This window comes from Aspergillus saccharolyticus (genome assembly GCF_003184585.1).
Source record: "Aspergillus saccharolyticus JOP 1030-1 unplaced genomic scaffold BP01scaffold_43, whole genome shotgun sequence".
NCBI classification, from domain to species: Eukaryota; Fungi; Ascomycota; class Eurotiomycetes; order Eurotiales; family Aspergillaceae; genus Aspergillus; species Aspergillus saccharolyticus.
Genome location: NW_020290653.1, coordinates 167,676 through 188,181, shown reverse-complemented (window position 1 = coordinate 188,181; position 20,506 = coordinate 167,676). Strand labels below are relative to the sequence as shown.

General features: G+C 51.9%; 9 protein-coding genes across 9 annotated transcripts; 4 read left to right on the top strand and 5 right to left on the bottom strand.

Annotated features, from left to right (window-relative positions):
• Positions 1–1,270: 1,270 nt before the first annotated feature.
• BP01DRAFT_327000 (GTPase-activating protein) lies at positions 1,271–5,425 on the bottom strand. The gene is made up of 3 exons (XM_025572901.1): positions 4,333–5,425; positions 3,917–4,268; positions 1,271–3,862 (listed from the first exon to the last, which is right to left on the bottom strand). Exons 1-3 carry the CDS (start codon positions 5,132–5,134, stop codon positions 1,621–1,623), a joined length of 3,396 nt encoding a protein of 1,131 aa, XP_025427749.1. The 5' UTR covers positions 5,135–5,425; the 3' UTR covers positions 1,271–1,620.
• Positions 5,426–5,598: 173 nt separating this feature from the next.
• BP01DRAFT_418502 (uncharacterized protein) lies at positions 5,599–7,303 on the bottom strand. The gene is made up of 2 exons (XM_025579334.1): positions 6,993–7,303; positions 5,599–6,929 (listed from the first exon to the last, which is right to left on the bottom strand). Exons 1-2 carry the CDS (start codon positions 7,230–7,232, stop codon positions 5,979–5,981), a joined length of 1,191 nt encoding a protein of 396 aa, XP_025427748.1. The 5' UTR covers positions 7,233–7,303; the 3' UTR covers positions 5,599–5,978.
• Positions 7,304–7,868: 565 nt separating this feature from the next.
• BP01DRAFT_326996 (putative short chain type dehydrogenase) lies at positions 7,869–8,363 on the bottom strand (the record flags this gene model as incomplete). The annotated part of the gene is made up of 1 exon (XM_025572900.1): positions 7,869–8,363. A coding segment is annotated over one exon (192 nt), but the record flags the coding sequence as incomplete, so codon positions are not given.
• A 628-nt stretch (positions 8,364–8,991) lies between these two features.
• On the bottom strand, positions 8,992–10,496 carry BP01DRAFT_161668 (SDR family oxidoreductase). Its single transcript, XM_025570702.1, has 6 exons — positions 10,360–10,496; positions 10,025–10,283; positions 9,806–9,969; positions 9,550–9,749; positions 9,337–9,487; positions 8,992–9,277 (listed from the first exon to the last, which is right to left on the bottom strand). Exons 1-6 carry the CDS (start codon positions 10,412–10,414, stop codon positions 9,153–9,155), a joined length of 954 nt encoding a protein of 317 aa, XP_025427746.1. The 5' UTR covers positions 10,415–10,496; the 3' UTR covers positions 8,992–9,152.
• An 870-nt stretch (positions 10,497–11,366) lies between these two features.
• BP01DRAFT_386136 (uncharacterized protein) lies at positions 11,367–12,272 on the top strand (the record flags this gene model as incomplete). The annotated part of the gene is made up of 2 exons (XM_025577660.1): positions 11,367–11,744; positions 11,838–12,272. The coding sequence occupies 2 exons, from the start codon at positions 11,367–11,369 to the stop codon at positions 12,270–12,272; spliced, it is 813 nt and encodes a 270-aa protein (XP_025427745.1).
• Positions 12,273–12,344: 72 nt separating this feature from the next.
• BP01DRAFT_394822 (zinc-dependent alcohol dehydrogenase family protein) lies at positions 12,345–13,751 on the bottom strand. Its single transcript, XM_025578350.1, has 4 exons — positions 13,287–13,751; positions 13,151–13,232; positions 12,733–13,084; positions 12,345–12,675 (listed from the first exon to the last, which is right to left on the bottom strand). The coding sequence occupies exons 1-4, from the start codon at positions 13,707–13,709 to the stop codon at positions 12,501–12,503; spliced, it is 1,032 nt and encodes a 343-aa protein (XP_025427744.1). The 5' UTR covers positions 13,710–13,751; the 3' UTR covers positions 12,345–12,500.
• A 545-nt stretch (positions 13,752–14,296) lies between these two features.
• BP01DRAFT_326987 (uncharacterized protein) lies at positions 14,297–15,404 on the top strand. The gene is made up of 2 exons (XM_025572899.1): positions 14,297–14,530; positions 14,672–15,404. Exons 1-2 carry the CDS (start codon positions 14,471–14,473, stop codon positions 15,164–15,166), a joined length of 555 nt encoding a protein of 184 aa, XP_025427743.1. The 5' UTR covers positions 14,297–14,470; the 3' UTR covers positions 15,167–15,404.
• A 152-nt stretch (positions 15,405–15,556) lies between these two features.
• BP01DRAFT_418498 (cytochrome P450) lies at positions 15,557–17,826 on the top strand. The gene is made up of 4 exons (XM_025579333.1): positions 15,557–16,248; positions 16,308–16,508; positions 16,580–17,355; positions 17,456–17,826. Exons 1-4 carry the CDS (start codon positions 15,873–15,875, stop codon positions 17,645–17,647), a joined length of 1,545 nt encoding a protein of 514 aa, XP_025427742.1. The 5' UTR covers positions 15,557–15,872; the 3' UTR covers positions 17,648–17,826.
• A 462-nt stretch (positions 17,827–18,288) lies between these two features.
• On the top strand, positions 18,289–18,998 carry BP01DRAFT_386133 (FAD/NAD(P)-binding domain-containing protein; the record flags this gene model as incomplete). Its single annotated transcript, XM_025577659.1, has 2 exons — positions 18,289–18,328; positions 18,391–18,998. The coding sequence occupies 2 exons, from the start codon at positions 18,289–18,291 to the stop codon at positions 18,996–18,998; spliced, it is 648 nt and encodes a 215-aa protein (XP_025427741.1).
• Positions 18,999–20,506: the final 1,508 nt, after the last annotated feature.

The window sequence follows — 20,506 nt, the reverse complement described above, 5'->3', positions numbered from 1 at the left end:
GGGGACTTTTCTGAGCAATTGCATGATTGCGACCGCAAGATAGCGTAACTAGGTGATTGTAACCTCATGGTATCAGGACATGTCATAACAGCAAAGCCCGGTTCGGCTGTTTTCACAATCGAAATTGAACCCCGCCGGCCCCGAGTTGAACCTCTCTCCCCGCGGAAACCCGCCGGTTGAACCCTTTGGGTCGCACGAGCAAAATAGCGATCATCCCTGACCTACCGCCAAAAATAGACGACTTACTTGGTAAAGCCGGCAAACGCAGCATAAAACCCAACTGGATTGATTGCTGCCTACGGAAGTAGATCAAGCAGACTTCTAGATTGCACTAACTAGCAACGCAACACGGAACTTAGTTAATCAACCTCAGGTAACTTAGTTAATCAATGTAAGTTAACTAGCTAGTGATTGAAGAAGGTAACTTAGCCTTCACTACTCCACTGACAACTCTAAATAATCTCCTTCATTCTTCGGTCACAACTGTGCGATCATATCTATTTAACTATACAAGGGGGAAAAGTAGAAGAGCCTTTTCTGCTTATGTTCCGAGCTGCCTTGATCATGATAGCCTTACTCCGTATTTCTGTTCTGCACGCTAGAGAATGCTGTCATGCCTGCGGTAGGGTGTCGATCGACGGGAGTAACTAACACGCATCTGCAGACAGTCAGTCTCTTTCTAATTACATGTAGCGGGGAGGGGTCACGCGACCTGTAGCCACGACTTGGCTTAAGTATGAGTATGTTTTTTTCTTTTCCGCATCAAGGTTTGAATCTGTGTGATTGGGGTGTGTGGTTTGCTGCTCCGGGGTGCTGCGCCCACATTCAAGTTCCCACATTTAACCTAATATGAATCCTATTAACCCTAATCTTCGTCTTAGGCAGCGTGGATGTCTTGCCCGCCGTTTCTTGGTCATGGATTTGTTTAATAATACGGTCACTGGGTACTATAGGTGTAAGCTACTCTCTCTTGCTCTTTTCTTGATCTAGAGCTTTCGTCTCGCAGACGGTGTATCGACTGGCAGCACGAATATCTTCCAAGTAGTAGTGGGGTTATTGTGCAGATATAGAATACCAGACGAGATCAGCCACATTTAGCACCACACAGCGAAAACTGAAGCATAGAAGCAAGGGAGATTGAAATCTCACTCCCTATCTACTAGTACTCCGTACTTCCCCCAAAGATGCAAATATACTATTACCCTTAGAACCACACCTACGATCTGGTCTCGAAAAGCGGATCCACAAAGCATACATGCATACATATATACGGTCGTACAGATCACGGGTACATACATAAACATAGACTTAATGATCGTCCCAGCGACATGCATTGAAACATACAACACAAGCAAGGTATCTAAGCGACAGCCAAAGGAAACACGCAAAGTAATAAATTCCCCCGGGGATGATCGATCACTGTGGGTAGTCTGCAGGAAGGTTCTTTCTTATGTTTAGATGTCTTTAAAGTTTCATATGTGGAAGTGGGCGGAGCGCCGTATAGACGATAGGAGATGGAGTCGAATAAGGAGGGTAGATAGGTGGGAAGGGAGAGGGTAAGAGAGCAGGAATGGAATGACTGCCAAAAAGAGTTTGACTCGGTGAGGACGGACCCAGATCTTAGGACTCAAACTCAACTTTGCTGACCACATTGTCAGGTACGGGTGCTGCTGCTGCTGCTGAAGCAGTCTGAGAATTGTCGTGGTGGCCGTCCTTATCATCAAGAAGTGACGCGTCGTCTTTGCCGCGCATGCTGACGACTTCGGCGCCCTCGAGAAGATCACGATCGGCTTCTCGGACACTACGGCGGTCGGGATCAGCGCCATACGCGCCAGCTCCCCAGCTGGAAATGCCGCCAACAATGCTAGGAGCGGAAGTGGTGCCTGCGCGACTATCGTATTCCTCTTCGTCTTCCTCGTCCTCCTCCTCATTACGACCAAGAGCGTTGCGTTCGAGTTCGCGCTGCGCTTCGTCCATGCGCTTCTTGACTTCGGCGGCCATGCGGATTCCATCAGAAACGATATTGTCCAACACACCGCGAAGACCTCGTCCGGGAGGTACAATACCACCCGACGCGCCTCCAACCGAAGGCGCGAACATGGCGCTAGTCTGGGGCTTGGGAGCATTGATGTTGGAGAAAGTCGTGAGGTTGGACGAGAGGGAGGAGGCGGTCGCGGCATACGAGCCATGATCTGAGAGGTGGAATGACTGCGGGAAGTAAGAGTCGAAGAATTGTTCCAGTAGCTCATCGGCGAGAATGACCATGCGGAACGTAGGAAGAGTGATGTGCAGAGGATTGTTAGGGTCCAGGGCCGGGTTGGCACTCTCGGAAACGGATCGATTGTGTTCGGACTCGCGTCTCTCGTCTGGCACAGGTTGGGTGGGCTTCTCCGTGACGGCCGTATGGTCTGACTTGGTATCACTGTCCAGATCAAGCAGATCCTCCTCTTCGTCATCACCGATACTGAAAGATCCCAGTTTATCCGCCGCCTCGTCGGCGTCCTCTTGTGCTTTTGCAGCCTGGGCCCCTGGCTTGCTGGGATCGGCGTACTCGAAACAACGTCGGATGAAGGAGCTGACACTGCCCAAGAATCGCTCATCCGTACTCAACTTATCTTCGCTACCAGCGCGGTCGTTCGCGCGAAGGTCGTCAACGGATTGAGTAGGGGTAATGGTGCCTTCAAAGCCTCGCCTGGAGAGAAACAACAGGGCCTCGGACATGCGAAGGATACCCTCACGATCAACAGTCCCATTACCTTCATCATCATACAGATCAAAGAAGTACTGAATGTTGTTCATGATGTCACGCGGACCCTTTAATCGAGCAAGGCCGTTAACGACATTCTGCAAACTAATGCCTTCCTCTGGATCAGTCGCCCATTTCCGGTAAAGTCGTTGCATGAACTCGTGATCGGTTGGTTGATTCTTGGTATTCCAGGACGCTGCCTTGCCCCATCCCCGGAAGCTGTTGGAGCCTTGCTCGCTACTGGAAGATTTGCGCGGGGAGTCCGAAACAGCCCACTTTGCGGTGACAGCCAGGAATTCCCGGAAAGCATCATAGTCCATATGGGTCGGGCTGGGACCCAGACCGACACGGCCAACCTCACGATCAACGGGAGGCCCGAGAATGGATGTTCTTTCAACCCTCTTCTTTTCCTGGCGTCTTCTCTCCTCCTCTAGCAACTTTTGCCTTTGCTGGCTGTCATATAGGACTTCGTAGTAGCGGTCGTAAATGGCGCCAAGGTCGTCCATGCTGAGCTTCTTGCTATCGGGGCCTAAGTTTCGGATGGAAGTGCGTTTGGCGAAGCTTTCAATATTCTCCAGCACGGCGTCTTTGTGCTTTTCTCGTTGTTCGATAATCGTCTGATGCGTGATCTGGGAGAACTCCTTGAAGGCAACCACCATCAATTCCTGGAACCGGGTAATAGCGCGGAGTTTCGGGTTCTCTGATCTCGGATGAGCCGATTCATCCAGGCGCGAGAAGTACGACTTGAGAACCGAGATAAAAGAACCATCATCCTGGATATCCAAAAGTTCCTCGCCGTTGATTCGAAGGATAGCCAGCCCGACCTGAAACAGAACCTTTGGTCCTTCCAGAAAGAAGACATCCAAGACGCGGAAAGCGAAGACTAGCGGCATCGAGTTGATGTAGAGCGACAGAAACCAAGGAAGAGAAACCACGGAGAGTTGTACGTCGGACTTGGTCAGGTGCTCCCATAGCACAGGCATAGTCTTCTCCACGAGTGACTCGAATACCTTCTGGTCGAGCAAGGTACCGTACATGGTAGTCGAATAGTAACCTGGCAACAGCCGATCGCATAAGACAGAGAGCAGGAAGAAAGCCTGTGCCTCGGACATGTAACTGAGATAGTCAGCCTAACGTCACAAGAGACAATGGGATGGCAGGGTAACGAACATGAGAAGAGCTGCAACCACGATATTCATCGCCTGGCAGTAACCAATTTCGGCATTAATCCAGCTGTATGCCGTGAGCACTCGACGAAGACGTCCGATGCCTTCTTCGCTCTGAAAGCCGGCATACTCAGGCAGACTGCGGTTCAAGTCTTTCTCGATCTCGTCGATCGCCAGAGACTCTTGCCCCGAGAACTTGGACAACGTATCCGTGTACAATTTTGGCGACCTTAACCGAAGGTATAACGACCCCGAAGTGACCTCCCAAACCTCTCCGCGGAGGCGGTTAGGCAGACCAACGCGGATCAACTTATGGAATGTAGGTTGACGAATGAGTGTCGCGTTGCGACCATTTTCTACAGAGTCACCGAGTTATACTCAATACACATCCCGACAGCTGGCATACGGAAAAATTCATACCTCGAAAGTATTCCCCCCACAACCGCATCTTACTGCGATCGCGGAGTTTGCGAGCATCTCCCGGATAGCGAAAGATCATCCCAAGCCCGGCGTCGGGCGGCTGCCGTGCGTCCGGAGCCTCGCTGTCCTGACCCTTGCTTTTGGCGCCGGAGAGCAGGTATTCCGAGTAGCAGTCATTAACGACGATGCGCAAATTCTCGATTTCCTTCATGCCCTCGCGCAGTCCCTTCTTCAACCCGTCGCAGAAGCGTTCGCAGGCCTGCCTGCTTCCAGCCAGCTGGACGGTAAATTTCTGCGGAATGAAGCCTGGTGGCTGCTGCTTGCCTAGTGCGCCGTTCCATGTCGTCAGGGCTAGGGAAAAGATATGGCTGAGACTGTTCAGCCGTTCCACGCGCCGGATACAGCACAGCGGGATCGTGAACCCATTGCCAGACGGGCCAGTGCCATTAGTTTGACCGGCCCAGTGTGTCGAGGCAGCGAGACTAGCGGAGGGGGCAAAGCTCGTCGGTTGTGTGGAGAAGCAGAGAAACCGCTCACTGAGGTGGAGGCGCCCGGCGTATCGGTTACCGGCGTGGTCGACATTCCGAGGGCCATCTCCGGAAGGGGCGCCATGCGGTAAGGGAAGAATGAGTTCGGCCGTGATCTCTTGTAGCGGATTCTGAGAATCTGGTAGACGGAATTGCTGGCGAAACAAGGAGGCCTTGGAAGGGTTGCGATCGGAGGAAGTGAGTGTTGGTAGGGTGAAATTGGCTGGGTCGATGAAAGACTGGGCTTTCTGAACGAATGACGTCCACTGCATCATGCCGTCAGTGGAGAGCAAGACAAGGCCCTACAGTGGTAGTGGATCGGAAGAAGGAAAGGAGACGTCTCCGATTGCGACGGAGTCCGGAGTATAAGGCTGGCTGACGTCCGGGCGGGTGCGGGAGCTGCTGGAGCTCAGACGGCGAGCAGAATGGAGCCAGAGAAATGCAAGGAAAGGTAGAGAGTAATCATTTAGAGAAGATAGATCATGTTCCAAAGTTAGCGCAGCATCATCAGAGCTGGAGAACCTACTGCGAACGACAGAAGGACTCGGGGTGTGAGGCTGTTTGGAGGAGAGGGAGGGAGGGAGAGGAAGAGGAGGGGAAAGTCGGCGGCGATCGTTCCTGGCAGCCGCAGTCGATGTCACGTGACGAATTTCCCAGCAGCAAGTGAGACAACTGCAAAAATACTTCCTGACTGATGCAGTGGGGTTACGATTTATCGTTGGCACAAAGCTGGCCTATAGCCGTGCTTCAGAGATACTATTCCTGGTTGGCTACACAAGGACACTGATTGAAATAGAAGAATAACGGTTGCTACACCAAGGGCTGATGTCCGAGTCCAATCTCACTTCCAACAGACTGCTGTGAAATAGGACACAAGATCATGGCTAAGAGAAAAGATACAGAACTGAAGGGAAAAACAGGGAGATTTTGAACGAATGGAGTTATATCTGTCACAATCACAATCGGTGAACAACAGTCAATGACGAGTCGAGACCAATCAATTCGCTAGAACCTGCCGGAGCCCCTATCCAGCATCACATCGTGGCCATTCGGGGGATACGAGATTTCGATCGTTCCTACCAATGAAGGTGGCTCTCCGAGACTTATCAAGTCTAGCAATCAGTGCTTGCCGGAAGCATCGTCCAGCACACTTTCCTCGTCACTGTAAGCGGGAGGAAGCTCTTCAGAAGCCTCAGTCATGAGGCCCTGCTTTTCGAAAACAGTGCCCTGCTCAACGGACTCCCTGGGAGTGGACCGGCGGTAACGCTGCCACATGAAGACGACAATTTGACCGACCAACATACCAAGGGCGCTAGCAGCCAGACCGGCCAAGACACCGAGGATAGCAGGGACGACAATGAAGCGGACAACACGGTGCAGGGTGTGGGCCAAGCGGTCGTGGTGGTGATGGTGTCTGTGAGGTCCATGGGGACCATCGAACTTGCCCATGTGGCCCTTGAAGTCGTGGTGACCCTTGCCATCCATCTCCGGGTAGGGAAGGAATCCTCCAGGGAAACCCTCAGGATCGGGCTTGCCGTGGTCGTGCTCACCGTGATGGTGGTGATGGTGGGGAGGGTGATCGTGGTCAGAGCCATGAGCCTGGCCACAGTGGTGACCCTTGGGCCCCGGGGTGAAGTCGAGCATACGGGCCTTGGCGGCGGCGAACAAGGAGCGCATACGGTCAAAGAGAAGCTTGCGGAGGCACTTGGGCTTGCCACGGCACTGGGCCCAGGAGCCGCGATCAGGGGTGGTTTCTTCGATCTCGGTCTTCGCCATGAACAGTTCTCCAGTATTGGAATCGTGGATAAGGGTGACCGCTACAGTGTCGAGGGGAACAGGGTGGCTGTCAAGGTCGAGGACAGTGAATCGAACTTCGACGAGGTCCATCGGGTCCTCCGGGGAGGTCGGAATAGGCATCTCCTCCACAGCATATCCGACGGCGATAGGCTCGGACTCTACTCCATCGGAGAGTCTGCGTTGAACGGCGGTAATCAGGGTCGGAGGAGGAGGGGGGAAGATCTGGCGACCGTTGGCCAGGAGGAAGCCGTCCTCGATGGTGAAGTCCAGCGTCTATGAAGGAGACGTAACCGTTAGCGCATGCTAGCAGAACGCGCACATAATGGTGTTACTCACGAGAGAGGTCTTGTGGCCATCAGTCCAGCTGACTTTCCCATCCTCACTGACTTCACGGAAAGGACATTCGGTGCAGGCAAGTTCAACTTGCGACTGCTGAGGAGCATAGGCCTCTAGAGGGTGGAAGGGAGGGAAATCGGCTTCGGGGGCGAGGGACTCGCCCTCAACCTCGGGGATCACCAGCAAGGCTCTGGCACCCAGAGCCAGAGTGCCCCCTACTAAGCACGAGCGAAGCTGCATAATAGTAGATATAGAATGGGGGTGGGGGGGTTTTAAAGCATGCAGATGAAATGAAAGGAGCGGATGGCGATGCAGAGACGAGTTGAAGTCAGTTGTCGAGTCGTAGACAGAGTAGTAGTTAGAGAGGAGCAGAAAACAAAGAAGAGATGGAACGAGATGAGTCGGAAGGTGGGATGGCGAGGGAGAAAATTACAATTGTCGTACGTACGTCGGCGACGGGCGACTAGTAGATGAATGAATGAGTGGCAGATCAATGGGTGGTGGATGGCTGTGGCGTGGGCGCCTTCAGGAGCCATTGGGAAGCCTGAGAGCCTGAGAGAGGGGATGTTGATGCCTGGGGCCGGGCTTGGATCACCACGAGCAATTCTGGTTGGTTGAGAAAAGCGCGGCAGTGGGTCTGATGACGCATTGGGTGTTGGACACTAGTCCTTATTCAGCATAGCTGACGCATCCTCTTCAGTCAGCATCTACACGTGACTCGGAAATGCTCGAAATAGATCCGACCTCAATTTGATCCCCGAAGAAGTAACTAAGTCCGCCCCGAGCGCGTATTTCATTTTTCTCGCCAGGCAACCACGAGTATATACGAATACGATCAACACGCATTGATTCACTGCCCCAGTCAGCGGATGCGGGACGTGCCCTAAGCTTTGTCTTTTCTTATATGAACGGCTTCAAGAAGAGCTGATATCGAGCATGATGATCATCATTGCTATGAGCGTGGTCTTACGTCCCTTGGAACACTGCTAATGGGCTAATAAGTGGTGATGCTGTGCCTGGACGCCATAACTATTCGCCGTAATGGATGTTGCTGCGCCTACTCTCTACAAGGAAGAACCACTTGAACTTTACAACAGGTCATCCCAATTCATTCTAATCACCCTACACATGGAAGTCCCTGCAACTCTCCAGCTCGTGTCAAACTTGACATCGTCACCCTCAAAGGAACCACCAGGTAGCCGTCACCGCCGCATCCAATAGCAAACTGGTGGCATTGATATAGCTAGCCGACAGACTCAGCAAATAAACGATCGTGTCTCCGACCTCATCACCCTCAGCCGCCCGCTTGATGGTGATGATCGCCTCGATCTCCGCGCGCACCTGCGGGTTCCGCTCCAGCTCGACGTCTAAATATTCCTTTCCCGCTGCAGGGGTATGATACTTAGACCCGGGATGGTTCAGAAGAGCCCAAGCTGAGCTAACCACGAATATATACTGTACCTTCTGGCCAACAAATAGTAAGGAGTAGTACCATGTCAGATTTTGGCTTTATGACTGCGACAAGGAGCAGGGATTTAGGGCTGATCGATACTAAAAGCGGAAGGACAACTGCTACTCCGTAGATATAGTATCGCTAAATAGTATACTAGTATAGTTTCAATACTACAATTTCCCCACCCATCTCAGTATTCCCAATTTCTTCTCGGCTGATAGATAAAGGAGTTCACCAAAAAGACCAATTGCCAAGGAAAGAGAGAATAAAAACCGTCGCAGACCGGGAGGTTGAAGCCAAGAGAAAACAAAAAAGTCATTCTTGACCATAATCTCCGTACAGAATCTGGCTAGGGCTTCGGGAACGGTACGGAGTACGGCAGGCATTGTTACTGGCAACAGCCAGTACTAGCACTAATCGTGGACTCCACCCAGGTGAGTGGGACGAAATCTTCCCCGGCGAAATCCCGCAAAATGCCTCCCGCCGCTCCAGCTTGAAGGTTGAAGACTGATACATCTCTCAACAGGTATTGGTACGGGCCGGTCAGTGAGTAAAAAGTGGCGCGAAGTTAGACCTACTGGGTAAAGTGAAAAGAGAAAGTCGTTCAACTTCCGCAGGGATCCAGTCCAATAGTCCACTGGACTCTGAAGCGAAAGAAGGAACAGTGGAATTTCCTATGTACTATTTAAGAGGCCCAACTACCCCCATCAGAGCTTCGAGGTCTTCTGCCCCTTGACGTTGGGAACAGCATCGCCCGAGAGCAGAAAATCGGGATATTGAAGGGTGCCCTGTGCAGCGCCCCCGGCCGTCATGCGCCACGATGCTCCATCAACTAAGCCCCAGCATTAGTTTCTTCTCCCAGCAGAATTTTTGGACGAAAAATTGACTTACCGACAAGAGTCTGGCCGGTAACGTAGCTGCCTGTATCAGCGAACAGATACACGGTGGCATCGGCGATGTCGCGTACTGAGCCCATGCGGCCCAGAGGCTGTGACTTGGTATAGACCTCCTTGTTATCGGTCGGCAATAGACGATCCATGCCCTAAATGCAGGAAATTAGCGACTAACAGTCACGCACGTCAAGGGAACGAAGTAATAACATACCTCTGTCCCGCCGATGGGGCCCGGTGCAATGATGTTAGACGTCACCCCCAGGGGCCCAAACTCGATAGCCACGCTGTGCGACAGTGCGTCCACCCCCGCCTTGGCCACTGAAACATGCGTCTGGAATGGCATAGTGCGATAGTGAATGGTGGCGCTGATGAAGATGATCCGGCCTCCCGTACCCAGCGGGGATGGCTTGACTAGGGATCATAATCAGCACATGTTGGCTGCAATGTAAGCGAAGCTCGAGACTTACGAGTATTTGGATCGATGCTGTGCTTTTTCGCCGACTCTACCAGATATGGCAGGGTCGCTTTCAAGGTATTGTAAGAACCCAGGACATCGATATCAATAACCGACTTGAAAGCATTTGCCGACAGCTGGTTGATCGACGCCAGGAAATTACCGGCTGCGCCAGCACTTGATTGCGGTCAGTTAGCAGAGCACAACACCACGTAAACACAGAAGGTCTTACATGACATAGTCAATACCCCCCAGCTCCTTGACGCAGCGCGCAACGGCGTCCTGGAGGCTTTCCACCTTTCGGACATCCACGGCGCCGATGCCGATAACCTTGGCCCCAGGACGGGCGGTGGCAATGTCCTTGGCCATGTTCTCGGTCTTCTCGACATTCCTGCCAATAATACAGGCATTGGCACCTAGATGTACCAGGGCACGGACTTGTGCACTGCAAATTGTGCCCGCGCCTCCCGTACAGAAGACGACCTTATTTGCTACCAAGGGTCAGTCACAGTCAGCCCGCATAGTTAGTAGGACTAGTGGACTGAGGCTGGAGATCTCAGGACTTACCAAAGAGGCCATCTTTCCAGGAGTCGCTAAGATACTCTTCTTTGGCTAAAGGCATGATGGAAACAAAGATACTGAGTACTATGTGGAGAGTTGTAGGAGGGAGGGATGGTGTTTCTTCTCCACACAGTAAGCGGGTGGGCAATAACTAAGTTAACTAGTCAGTCAAGTTAGTTAACAACTACCTCTTTGTAAGCCGCGGTGCCTCAAATTCGGGAACCTCGGCTTTCCCGCTGCCCCATAACGCTAGTCTGTCTTGGGTCTAGTCCACCAGGTACTGCGGTATGTATATGTTGATACAAAGCAGTCTCCAGCCATCATCTGAGGATCGTCCGGCGACAGAAATTCTCCTTAATTCTCTGTCAGTCAGTCCGTCCTTGAACCGTGAAGCACCCGCGAAGGAAAAGAAAGGGTTTTGAATAACATCAAACTCATATATCAAAAGCCAGCATGGGTTTCCAGAGACAGCACTGCAGAATGACAGTAAACACATGCTCGAACTTGCTGTCCGGAAATGTAGGGACACGCATATAGAAGCGATCGAGCGTCTTTCTAAGAATACTCATCAAGAGGTGCATTTTATGCGCTAGAGTCAGAAACGAACGAATATCAACATTCGCCAGATTGATACAAATGTGCAGGTAGTCAAGAGTGGGATAGATGAGATACCTGGAAGCCTCACCAAAGTTCACCAAAACACTCAGAACACAAATGGTATTTTGCAGAACATTTCAATGAATGTGCAAGAAGTCAAGAATGGAATTGCAGACGGAGCGAAACGACAGCTGGAGATAATGCAGATGATTCGAAGGGAGGAGGAGAGGTTGACTCATTTCATCAGAAAACAACCACAGATGATGGATGACAGTAAGGATGCTAGGAACCAAATGTTGCAATTATTGCTCGAGAGTTGGAGAAGTAAGTGAGCTCCGTGTATTTGACCTGGTTCAGAAGCTGAGATTGGTGTATAGAAGAGAAGAGTCTGAACCTGCAGCTCCAACATCGTCTAAATGTTGCCGAAGCTGAAGGCTCTCCTCGTAGGGGGTGGACGAAGCTCGCCACCAGTAGTCTCTGTCGCCCGGCTGTTGGAGATCCTAGTTCAATCGCCATTGAATGAAAGCCAACCAACCGACTCCTGCGCGGCGTTTGTGCAGCCCAATGATGATTTGGATATTGTTCTTGGAATGATGCTCGACGCACGGGCGCAGAGCCAGGCGCAGTCTGCCTTGAACAATGTTCGTTTTCGGGAATGGATGAATCAGGAACCTTCCGATCTGCTCCTCGTTAATGCTAACCTCCGATTGTTTGCCCTTCACAATGTCTCTCCCATCTCCGTCTCCTTCGCATCGTTTGTGATGAGCATGGCTGAAACCCGACCGGAGGATGTGGTGATACGTTTTTTCTGTGGGTTGCATTGCACCTCTTCACCAAAGGATCACTGAATTGGTTTGAACGGACTGGTTAGATCCCTTGTTTGTCAGCTCTCGATGGTCTTAAATCGGCGAGAACTCCTAAACATTGATTTCATCAATTCGAGAAGCACTTTGAAGCAGCTGGAGAAGCACGACTTGTATAAGCTTTGCTGGTTGCTGCACAAACTGGTCCGCCAGTTTTCATCGGAGATGACAGTCTACCGTGTTATTGATGCAGTGTCTTGCTTTGATAACGATCTTCATGGGAGCTTTCATGAGTTGGCGGTTGTGCTCGAGTTCTTGCATGCTGTTGTGCAGGACGACACACTCCGAGCACGATTCAAGGTCTTGATGACCAACGCAGACCAGAGCACCAAGCGACTACGTCAGCGAGTAGATGTGGAACAACATGTCACTTTGAACTCTCAGTATCTGTCGCCTCAGATGATTTCCGACCAGTCCATGGCAGCAGGCATTGAACAGAGGAAGATTAAGGTATGCTGATAAGGAATAGGAGAATATCTAATGGTAGATATTAGATGAGGATGAGAGTACTACCTACGAACATTGGAACGAGCTGAAGTTCACCGGCAGAGGTGAGCGACTGCCCATTTCATCATCCACCGTCTTCTGTCATCCTTTCAGTCGTCCACCCTTCTTTAGGTACATGCCCGATTTTCTATCAAACACGATTACACGACATTCCCAAAGATTCTTCGTGACTATTTCATCTTACAAGGTGATGACAATCTTTCCTTGGTGTTTACCTGATTTGAGACGAGCGAAAGCCTCTTTCGACTTCTCAAAAGGAAAGACGGCGTCAATCAGAGGCTTCAAGGAAACCTTCTTCTCCGCCAGAAAGTCGCACAGAGCCTGCTGGTCGATCTTCGAACCCACGACGATACCCCTGATATGTGTCGAAGCGTTAGCGACCGTCATTAGGCACTGAGAGAGGGGAACAAACCTCATAGTCACACGCTTGACAAGGACGGGGAAATAAAGATCAGGGAATTTCTCAGCGTCAAGACCACCAAGAAATCCCACCAAAGACAAAGTACCGCGTTGAGCAAGGGAGGCCAGACTCTGCTTGACAGTAGCAGGGCCCACATTCTCGATAGCGACATCGGCACCGCGGCCGTTGGTGAGACGGACTACTTCTTCTTCCCAATTGGCAACTTTTCGGTAATTAATGGTCCTGACGTGGGGCCCTAATGATCGGGCCTGGTCGAGTTTCTCGTCTGAAGAGGAGGTGATGATGGACTGCACATCTGCGGCAATGCAGAGCAGAAGTGCGAACATGCTCACACCACCGGTACCTGGACAGATTGTTCAGCCTCCAGTCTGTGTTCACACTGGTTCTCTACTTGTGTAGGGGAGTTCACCTTGAAGGAGAGCGGTGCCACTCTTCCTAGGGAATTCGAGGGCATTCCAAGCAGTGGTTCCGGCGCAAGTAATGCAAGAGGCCTATGGTCGCATTAGAGCTCGTCCAATTTTCGTTCACATCCGACGAAGGTATACCTCTTCCCAGGACAAGTGGTCGGGCAAGTGCACAAGCACTTGCTCGTTGAATACTGCATACTGCCGCAGCACACCGTCCACATCTCCACCGAGAGCCTCTGGAGATTGCTCCTCTGTGCCGGCCAAGTTGGTCAAATCCCAAATGGCTGTCACACGGTCACCTGGCTTAAAACCGCTGACTTCGGATCCAACGAAGACAACCTCAGCAGCGCAGTCCGAAGCAGGGATTCCGCGGGGAAGACACGGCTGCGGATAGGTGTCGTCCAACATGGCAATATCGCGGTAATTTAGTGAGACTGCATGGATGCGAACCAAAACATCATGCGACTTGACGGGTGGGAGCTTTTCTGTGACCTGCTCAATGGTCAGAGGCGCGGTGCCCTCGGTGCGGCGATACGCTTGGTAACTCTGAGGGAGAGACATGACGAGGCTGGTCAACTCAAAACCGAGGAGAGACTGGTGAACACACGTCTTGTATAGACTTGAAGTGGGACTCAATGGTTAAGAATCCGGTACTTATACTGGGTCTTTTATAGTTCGAGAGTGGAACACGGGCAAGATTGCTGATAAATCAAGATTCCACGACACACGCAGCTCAAGTAGGGGCATATAGCCTAAATTCATGGTCTCATTGGCTGGATATATCTTCTCTATGCCAAATATTTCCTGTGGGCTTGCTGTAGGAGCTGTAGTAGCTAAAAAGAACGGCTTCTTGGCACATTTGATGTTTGTACTGGACGGTGCTGTAGCCACCATTGCGGAAAAATACACAGTACTTCAAACACATCCACTTGAAACCATGGGCATACGGCCACATGAATTCGTCCAAATCCTTCCATACATGGATGCCTAGCGAGAAATGTAGGACCTTCATTTATAAGGTACCTATGGAATACACTGACAGCAGCTCTGTTGGATGAGGTCCAATGAAAGAGCCGCCTTCTGGCATTAATAATGGCGGCACAAGCCTCAGGCCGCCAAGACCGCTGGCAGACCCGCAACGTCACTCGCTCATCGCCGGCTTTCCCGTAATTGTTTTTTCTATCCATTCATCCAAATCACTGCAGACTGCCTGCATTGTCCCATCGGACCCAAAATTAGCCGAACGGACTCGAACTCGCTACTACTGTTTCTTCCACATCATCTTTTCTTGTCTGTACGATTGACAGCGATCTGCAATCGATATGGCCTGCCCCATCACCGTCTCCAAGTTCGTCGGAACTGTCTCCCTGGGCCTGCTCACGGTATGTGTAAAGCCACTTCAATCAACATCCTTCTATCATACTTTTGCATCACTCGATATCTTCCCCTGCCTCTGTTCATACATCCGCTATCATAACCCCATTTCTTCTGGTATGGCCAAACTGACAATGCGACCGGCACAGGGCGTTTCGTACTCGGCCTCGACCATCGCCATCCCAGCGCTGAGCCAACTCCCCACCTCCGCGACCGCCTCCCGAACGCTGAGCGAAATCAAACGTCTGAATCGCAAGCACGGCATCCGGCTCACCAGTATCGCGAATAGTTGCCTCCTGTTCGCCTACAGCATCTCCCCGCGCCACCGCAAACACCCCTACCTGATCTGGATGTGCGTCGCATCGACCGTTGGCACGTACGGCGTGGACTTTTGGTTCCATCGCCAGGCGGGCGTGAAGGCGTGGTTTGCGGGTGTCCTGCACGATACCGGGCTCTGGACCCAGGCCGCTCCCAAGCAGCAGAAGAAGGAGGAAGATCTGGTGGTAGTGGAGGCGGAGGAGAACGGCGAGACTGTGCAGACTGAAATGGACACGGAACGTCGACTGCAGCAGGTGCGGGCGGTTTTCTCCGGACTGGCTTTGGCGATGGGCATTGTGGGCCTCTGGGGTGATCGTCGGTCTTGAGTACTACATCGTACTCTGCAGTCTCTTGTGGGACTCCATCGAAAAGAATGTCTCGTAAAACGGGTTGATGGGTAAACCAAGCACTGCGACGACTCCTCTCTTTTCTTGTTTCTTGGCGTGTTTTGCTCTTTGCTACGGATTTTCTGCGACACTTTCTAATGACGTCACCGATGTATGTATAAGCCCAAAATTTGGGGTATGGAGTCTTGAGATTTGAATTCTATCTATTAAAGCATGATGCTACCCAACTAGTCAAGCATAAAGCCAGTGCATGAAGGTATCCGAGTAAGCCACTTGCAGGACGAGTGGAGCCGACGATCGGAAGCAAGCATAAGCATAAGTCGAGGCTGTGCGGCCGGCTGTGGCATAAGCTGGGAACAATCCGTCTTTCCCCGCACTCGCACCGACAATGCGGGGTCTGCCAGTGTCTCGCTCTTTTTTTCATCCATCCATCTCACCACCTGAACAGAAACCACAGACAACTCACTGCCAATCTTTCCCAGTCAATGCGCTGTTGAGATTGAGATGCGCCAGCCACTAATCGTTGGCTGCATCAGCGGTGTCAACACTAGTCGTTGGCCCATACTAGCTGCTGTGCCGGCTCCACTCCACTGACTATAATAAGATTGACTGCGATTTCTGGTCGACCTCCCTCCAGAGAGACCAACACTCTTCAGTTCAGGGTCTATTCCATTTGATCCACAGAATGCATCTTCTATTGCTCCTGTCTCTTCCCATTCTATCATACCTCTCCAAATGCATCATTCATCTCTTCTATACAACATGGCAGAGCCCCTCCTTGACCTCCATCCCAGGCCCCTTCCTCGCCCGTTTCACTAGACTTTGGTACTTCAGTCGAGTCTGGAAGGGCCACTTTGAAACCGACAATCTCGATCTTCATGCTCGCTATGGCCCCGTCGTCCGGATCGCCCCGGGGCACTACAGCATCAGCGAACGGACCGCCGTGAAGACCGTCTACGGCACGGGCAGCCGGTTCCCCAAGTCCTCCTGGTACGAGGGCTGGAAGCACCCATCGCCTGACCGATGGACCCTGTTCACTGATCGCAACATCAAGAGACATTGTACGTACTGCACCTGTTCTGACAACCACCTGACTTCCCGTTGACTCCTCATCTCTTAGCCGAAACCCGCAAGCGATTCTCCAGCCTTTACTCGATGAGCTCCCTCCTCCACTACGAGGAGTTCGCCGACCAATGCGCCGAGATCGTCTGCGAACGGCTCACAGAATTCGCGCAGAGCGGACAGACTTTTGACCTTCACTACTGGCTTCAATGCTACGCCTTTGACGTGATTGGGGACATCACGTTCGGCCAGCGCTTCGGTCAGCTGAGCAGTCCACCAGACCATCAAGTACCTCACTGCATCATGGCTAACACACACGGGAATGTGCAGGTTTCCTAGACAAAGGCGAAGACATCGAAGGTGCCATCGCCGCCCTCCAGAAGGTCATGGCCTACAGCACCCTAGTTGGCATCTACCCCGAATGGCACCCGCGCGTCTACGAGCCCCTCAGCCGATTCACCTCCACCGGCCCAGCGGGACGATCATTCATCATGCGCTTCGTCGCCGAGAAGATCCACCAGCTAAATGAGCAACGTAAAACCCAACCCTCCCAGCAGCCGCAACAACAACAAGACCCAACCCCACAAAGACAAGACTTCCTCGAAAAAATGGCCATCGCGCGCGACAAAGACCCGGAGAAAGTGACAGACTACCATCTCTTCATGATGGGCAATTCGAACATCATTGCCGGCTCCGACACGACCGCCATCAGTCTCTCCGCGATCCTGTACCATCTTCTCCGCAACCCGGCCATGCTGGCCCGTCTGCGCCAGGAGGTCGATGAATTTACCGCGCAGGGCCGCTGCAGCGCGCGCGTGACCTTCAAAGAGAGCCAGGCGATGCCGTACCTCCAGGCGGTGATGAAGGAAGCGCTGCGGATGCACAGCGCCACAGGGCTGCCCTTGTGGCGTGAGGTGCCCGCCGGGGGGGCCGAGATTAGCGGGCGATTCTTCCCCGAGGGGTCCGTCGTGGGCGTCAACACCTGGGTCGCACATTACGATGAGGGAGTGTTCCCTGATGCGAAGAGCTTCCGACCGGAGAGGTGGATTGAGGCGGAGAAAGACGATCCGACGCGGTTGCAGATGATGAATGAGATGTATATGCCTGTAAGCAGTCTCCCCTTTTCTTTTTGTAGAATCTTCATTCTCCGCCCCGGAAGAAAACCATTCTATATTTCAAGAGAGTCAACCCGACTAACACGAATAGTTCGGCTTGGGCTCACGCACGTGCCTCGGCAAGCACATCTCCATCCTGGAGATGTCGAAGCTGATTCCTCAGATGATTCGGGATTTCGAGTTTCGGCTGGAGAAGCGTACGTGGGATACTGATAATAAGTGGTTTGTGAAGCCGTTGGACTTTCATGTTAAGGTTGCGGTGCGGGCGAAGGCTGCCGGTTAATCTGCTAGAGGGATGGTTAGGTACTGTGTGTACTGAAATAGCACGCTGGGTCAATCCTCGGGATACAGTGTGCGTCCTTAGTGCAGGAATGAGATATCAATGATGTTTCAACTGGATCTGGGTACAATATTACTCCCTCGACACGACTCAGTTGGGTATGCACGATATCAGAACCATGGACAATCTTACTTAATGATATTCGCATCATGATACATAACTTGGTTTCTAAAGTGTTAATCCGCTGAATGATTGAATGGCTGATATAAGACTTTCGTCATTCCTCTTCTAACCTCAGGTCATACATCACGTCAGCCAAATCACATGGTGTACGGTGTAGCAAGATATTCCTGCGAAAGATTTCTGTTTCTATGCATGCATTAAACTCTCACAGAATCAGTAGCAGATCCTGCAGACCAAGACATGTTTCAGGGGTTCACCAGCCGGACAGCTCATCTGCCACCCATGCACGCGTATGTAACCTGGTTCCTGGATTTCGAGAAACTCCAAAAAGGGCCCATGGGCACGTCGGGGACAGAATGATAAGACCGAGGTTGTTGATTGCTTTAAATCCTCCTTTCGCTCTTCATTCCTGTTTCCAAGTGGCACCGCCGCCTTCCACTATCATACCAAGCTCGACAAGGATGGAGACGGAGAATGTTGACCTCGTTATAAATGGAGCCGGTAGGTCAGGTCAGCTCCCTGAACATGGCTCATGTTTAGCTCCTTGCTCAGCAACAATGTAGGCTGGTTTGGTCTCGCTGCCGCAAACACGGCCGTGGAGATTGATCCCTCGACCAACCTCGTCATTCTGGACTCAGCGACCTCCATCGGTGGAGTATGGGGTCAGAAGCGGCTCTATGCCGATTTGAGAACGAATAATGTCGTCGAGAGCTACCAGTTCAGCGACTTTCCCATGACCGCAGATCGTTTTGATGTCGCAGCCGGTCAGCAAATGTCGGGGCCTGCGGTCCACGACTATCTTCAGGCATACGCAGACACTTTTGGGGTTGGTGAGAAGGTGCGCCTAAAAAGCACCGTGAATGAGGCTTCGTATGAATCCGACAAGCACTGGACTCTGGAATACACTGCTGCAGGCGAAGGTACATTCAGGTTCATCCGCACCGCCAAATTGATCATCGCCACGGGCTTACACCTCGCAGCCCATTCTGCCCAAATTGTCGAAGCAGGACTCCTTCAGAGCACCAATTTTACACGTGCACCGGCTTGCATCCCCAACGAATCCCTCCTGCAGGGTGACACCACGGTTACTGTCCTAGGCGGAACCAAGTCTGCGTGGATGCAGCGTACACTCGCGCGTCCGGGGGTGCACAGGTCGATTGGTTTAAAGTGAATGTGAACAATGGATGGTTCTTATATTTCATCAATATTCAATGAGTCACGAAAGCTACCTGACTACTACACAATTTTCCAAACCCCTAGCTACATACCGCCCCAACACATCATTCTCAAGCATAATCCGTACTATGCGCAAACCCCTTACGGTTATGCCGAGGGGACGATGCATAAGTGGGAATCCTGGGGCGGAGTGGGCCAGGTTGATTTCGGTGACGATTCAGATGAGGGAGGTGGTTGTTAAGGGGGAAAGGTCGGAGGCTGGGTGGCCCTTTTAAGGGTTCGGGTTTTGGGTGGGAGGTTATGGATTCTGTGACGTGTGTTCGCAGAAGGATTGGATGGGGTGGGTTGAGCCTGGGGAATAGGGCTTGTGACTGTCTAAAGGCTAGAATATGAACAGGTCTGTGGATGGAAAAAAGATCTATTACAATACAAACTTGACAGAATCTTCACTAAGCACCGAAAAGAAACGAGATTCAAGGCTGGGACACGAAGGGTAAGGTCGAACATGTGACATCAGCGCTAAGAAATAGCCTGCTGTTAGTTATATGGCCATACACCTCTCATCCGGACATTCTACCATCAACAACCATATTCGCATGAGCTAAGTGCTCTGCACTGCGTTGATCTATGTTGTAGTCTATTCTCATTAGCTGCTGCAGTGGCAGGTCGGCCAATTGTTATCGCATGAACACTTATGGTGGGCGTAGTTGCATCTTGTACAGCGCTTATCTCACTAAACAGCTAAGTTAACAGGGATCTTGAGACAGCATACTGTATCTTCCCCTACTCAGACTCAATCATAATCCTCCTACTTCACCACCATCCACAACCACAATGAACTCCTCCCCCCAACTCACCCTCACTTAAAACCCCGGAGATCTCCGCCCACCGGCCTCTCTTCCTCTGAGTGCGTATGGGACGAGTCCCTGGATTGCGTTGAATGCGTTGGACTCGCAGAAGGAGTTCTATGACGATTGGTATGCGGAGTTGATTCCCTACATGCGGGGCTGCGCGTATCTTATGTGGAAGGATAGTCGGCTGCGGAAGGTGACCGGGCGGTTGGGGTTGGGGGTGCAGAGTCCGTTGGATGCGAGTGTGGTGGATATTGGGAGACGTTGGCGGCGGGGGAGGAGAAGATCGATACGAGAGCTTGGCTAGATTATCTGCGGCCGTATTTGGGGGAGGATGTTGCGAATGAGCTGGATGATATGCTTCGATTGGGGCGAGGTGCTGAATTTGAGTGGGACTATGGTGATGCAGGGGACTGGGTTTTGCGTTCGACTGAGCAGGAGATGCTGGAGTTTGGGTTTGATTTAGCGAGTGTGAATCGCAGGGTGATTTCCAGGGTGGTGTCTTGTCTGGTTCGAGAGCTGCGCGTGCTGGTCTGGAGGACGGACTTGGACTCCTCTCCATGTCGCGCGCGAGTCACTGTTCCACCTCGCTGTCTGGGAAGATGGTCTTGCGTGTCGAACAGGGTGGGGTCGAAAAGGAGATTGTATACTG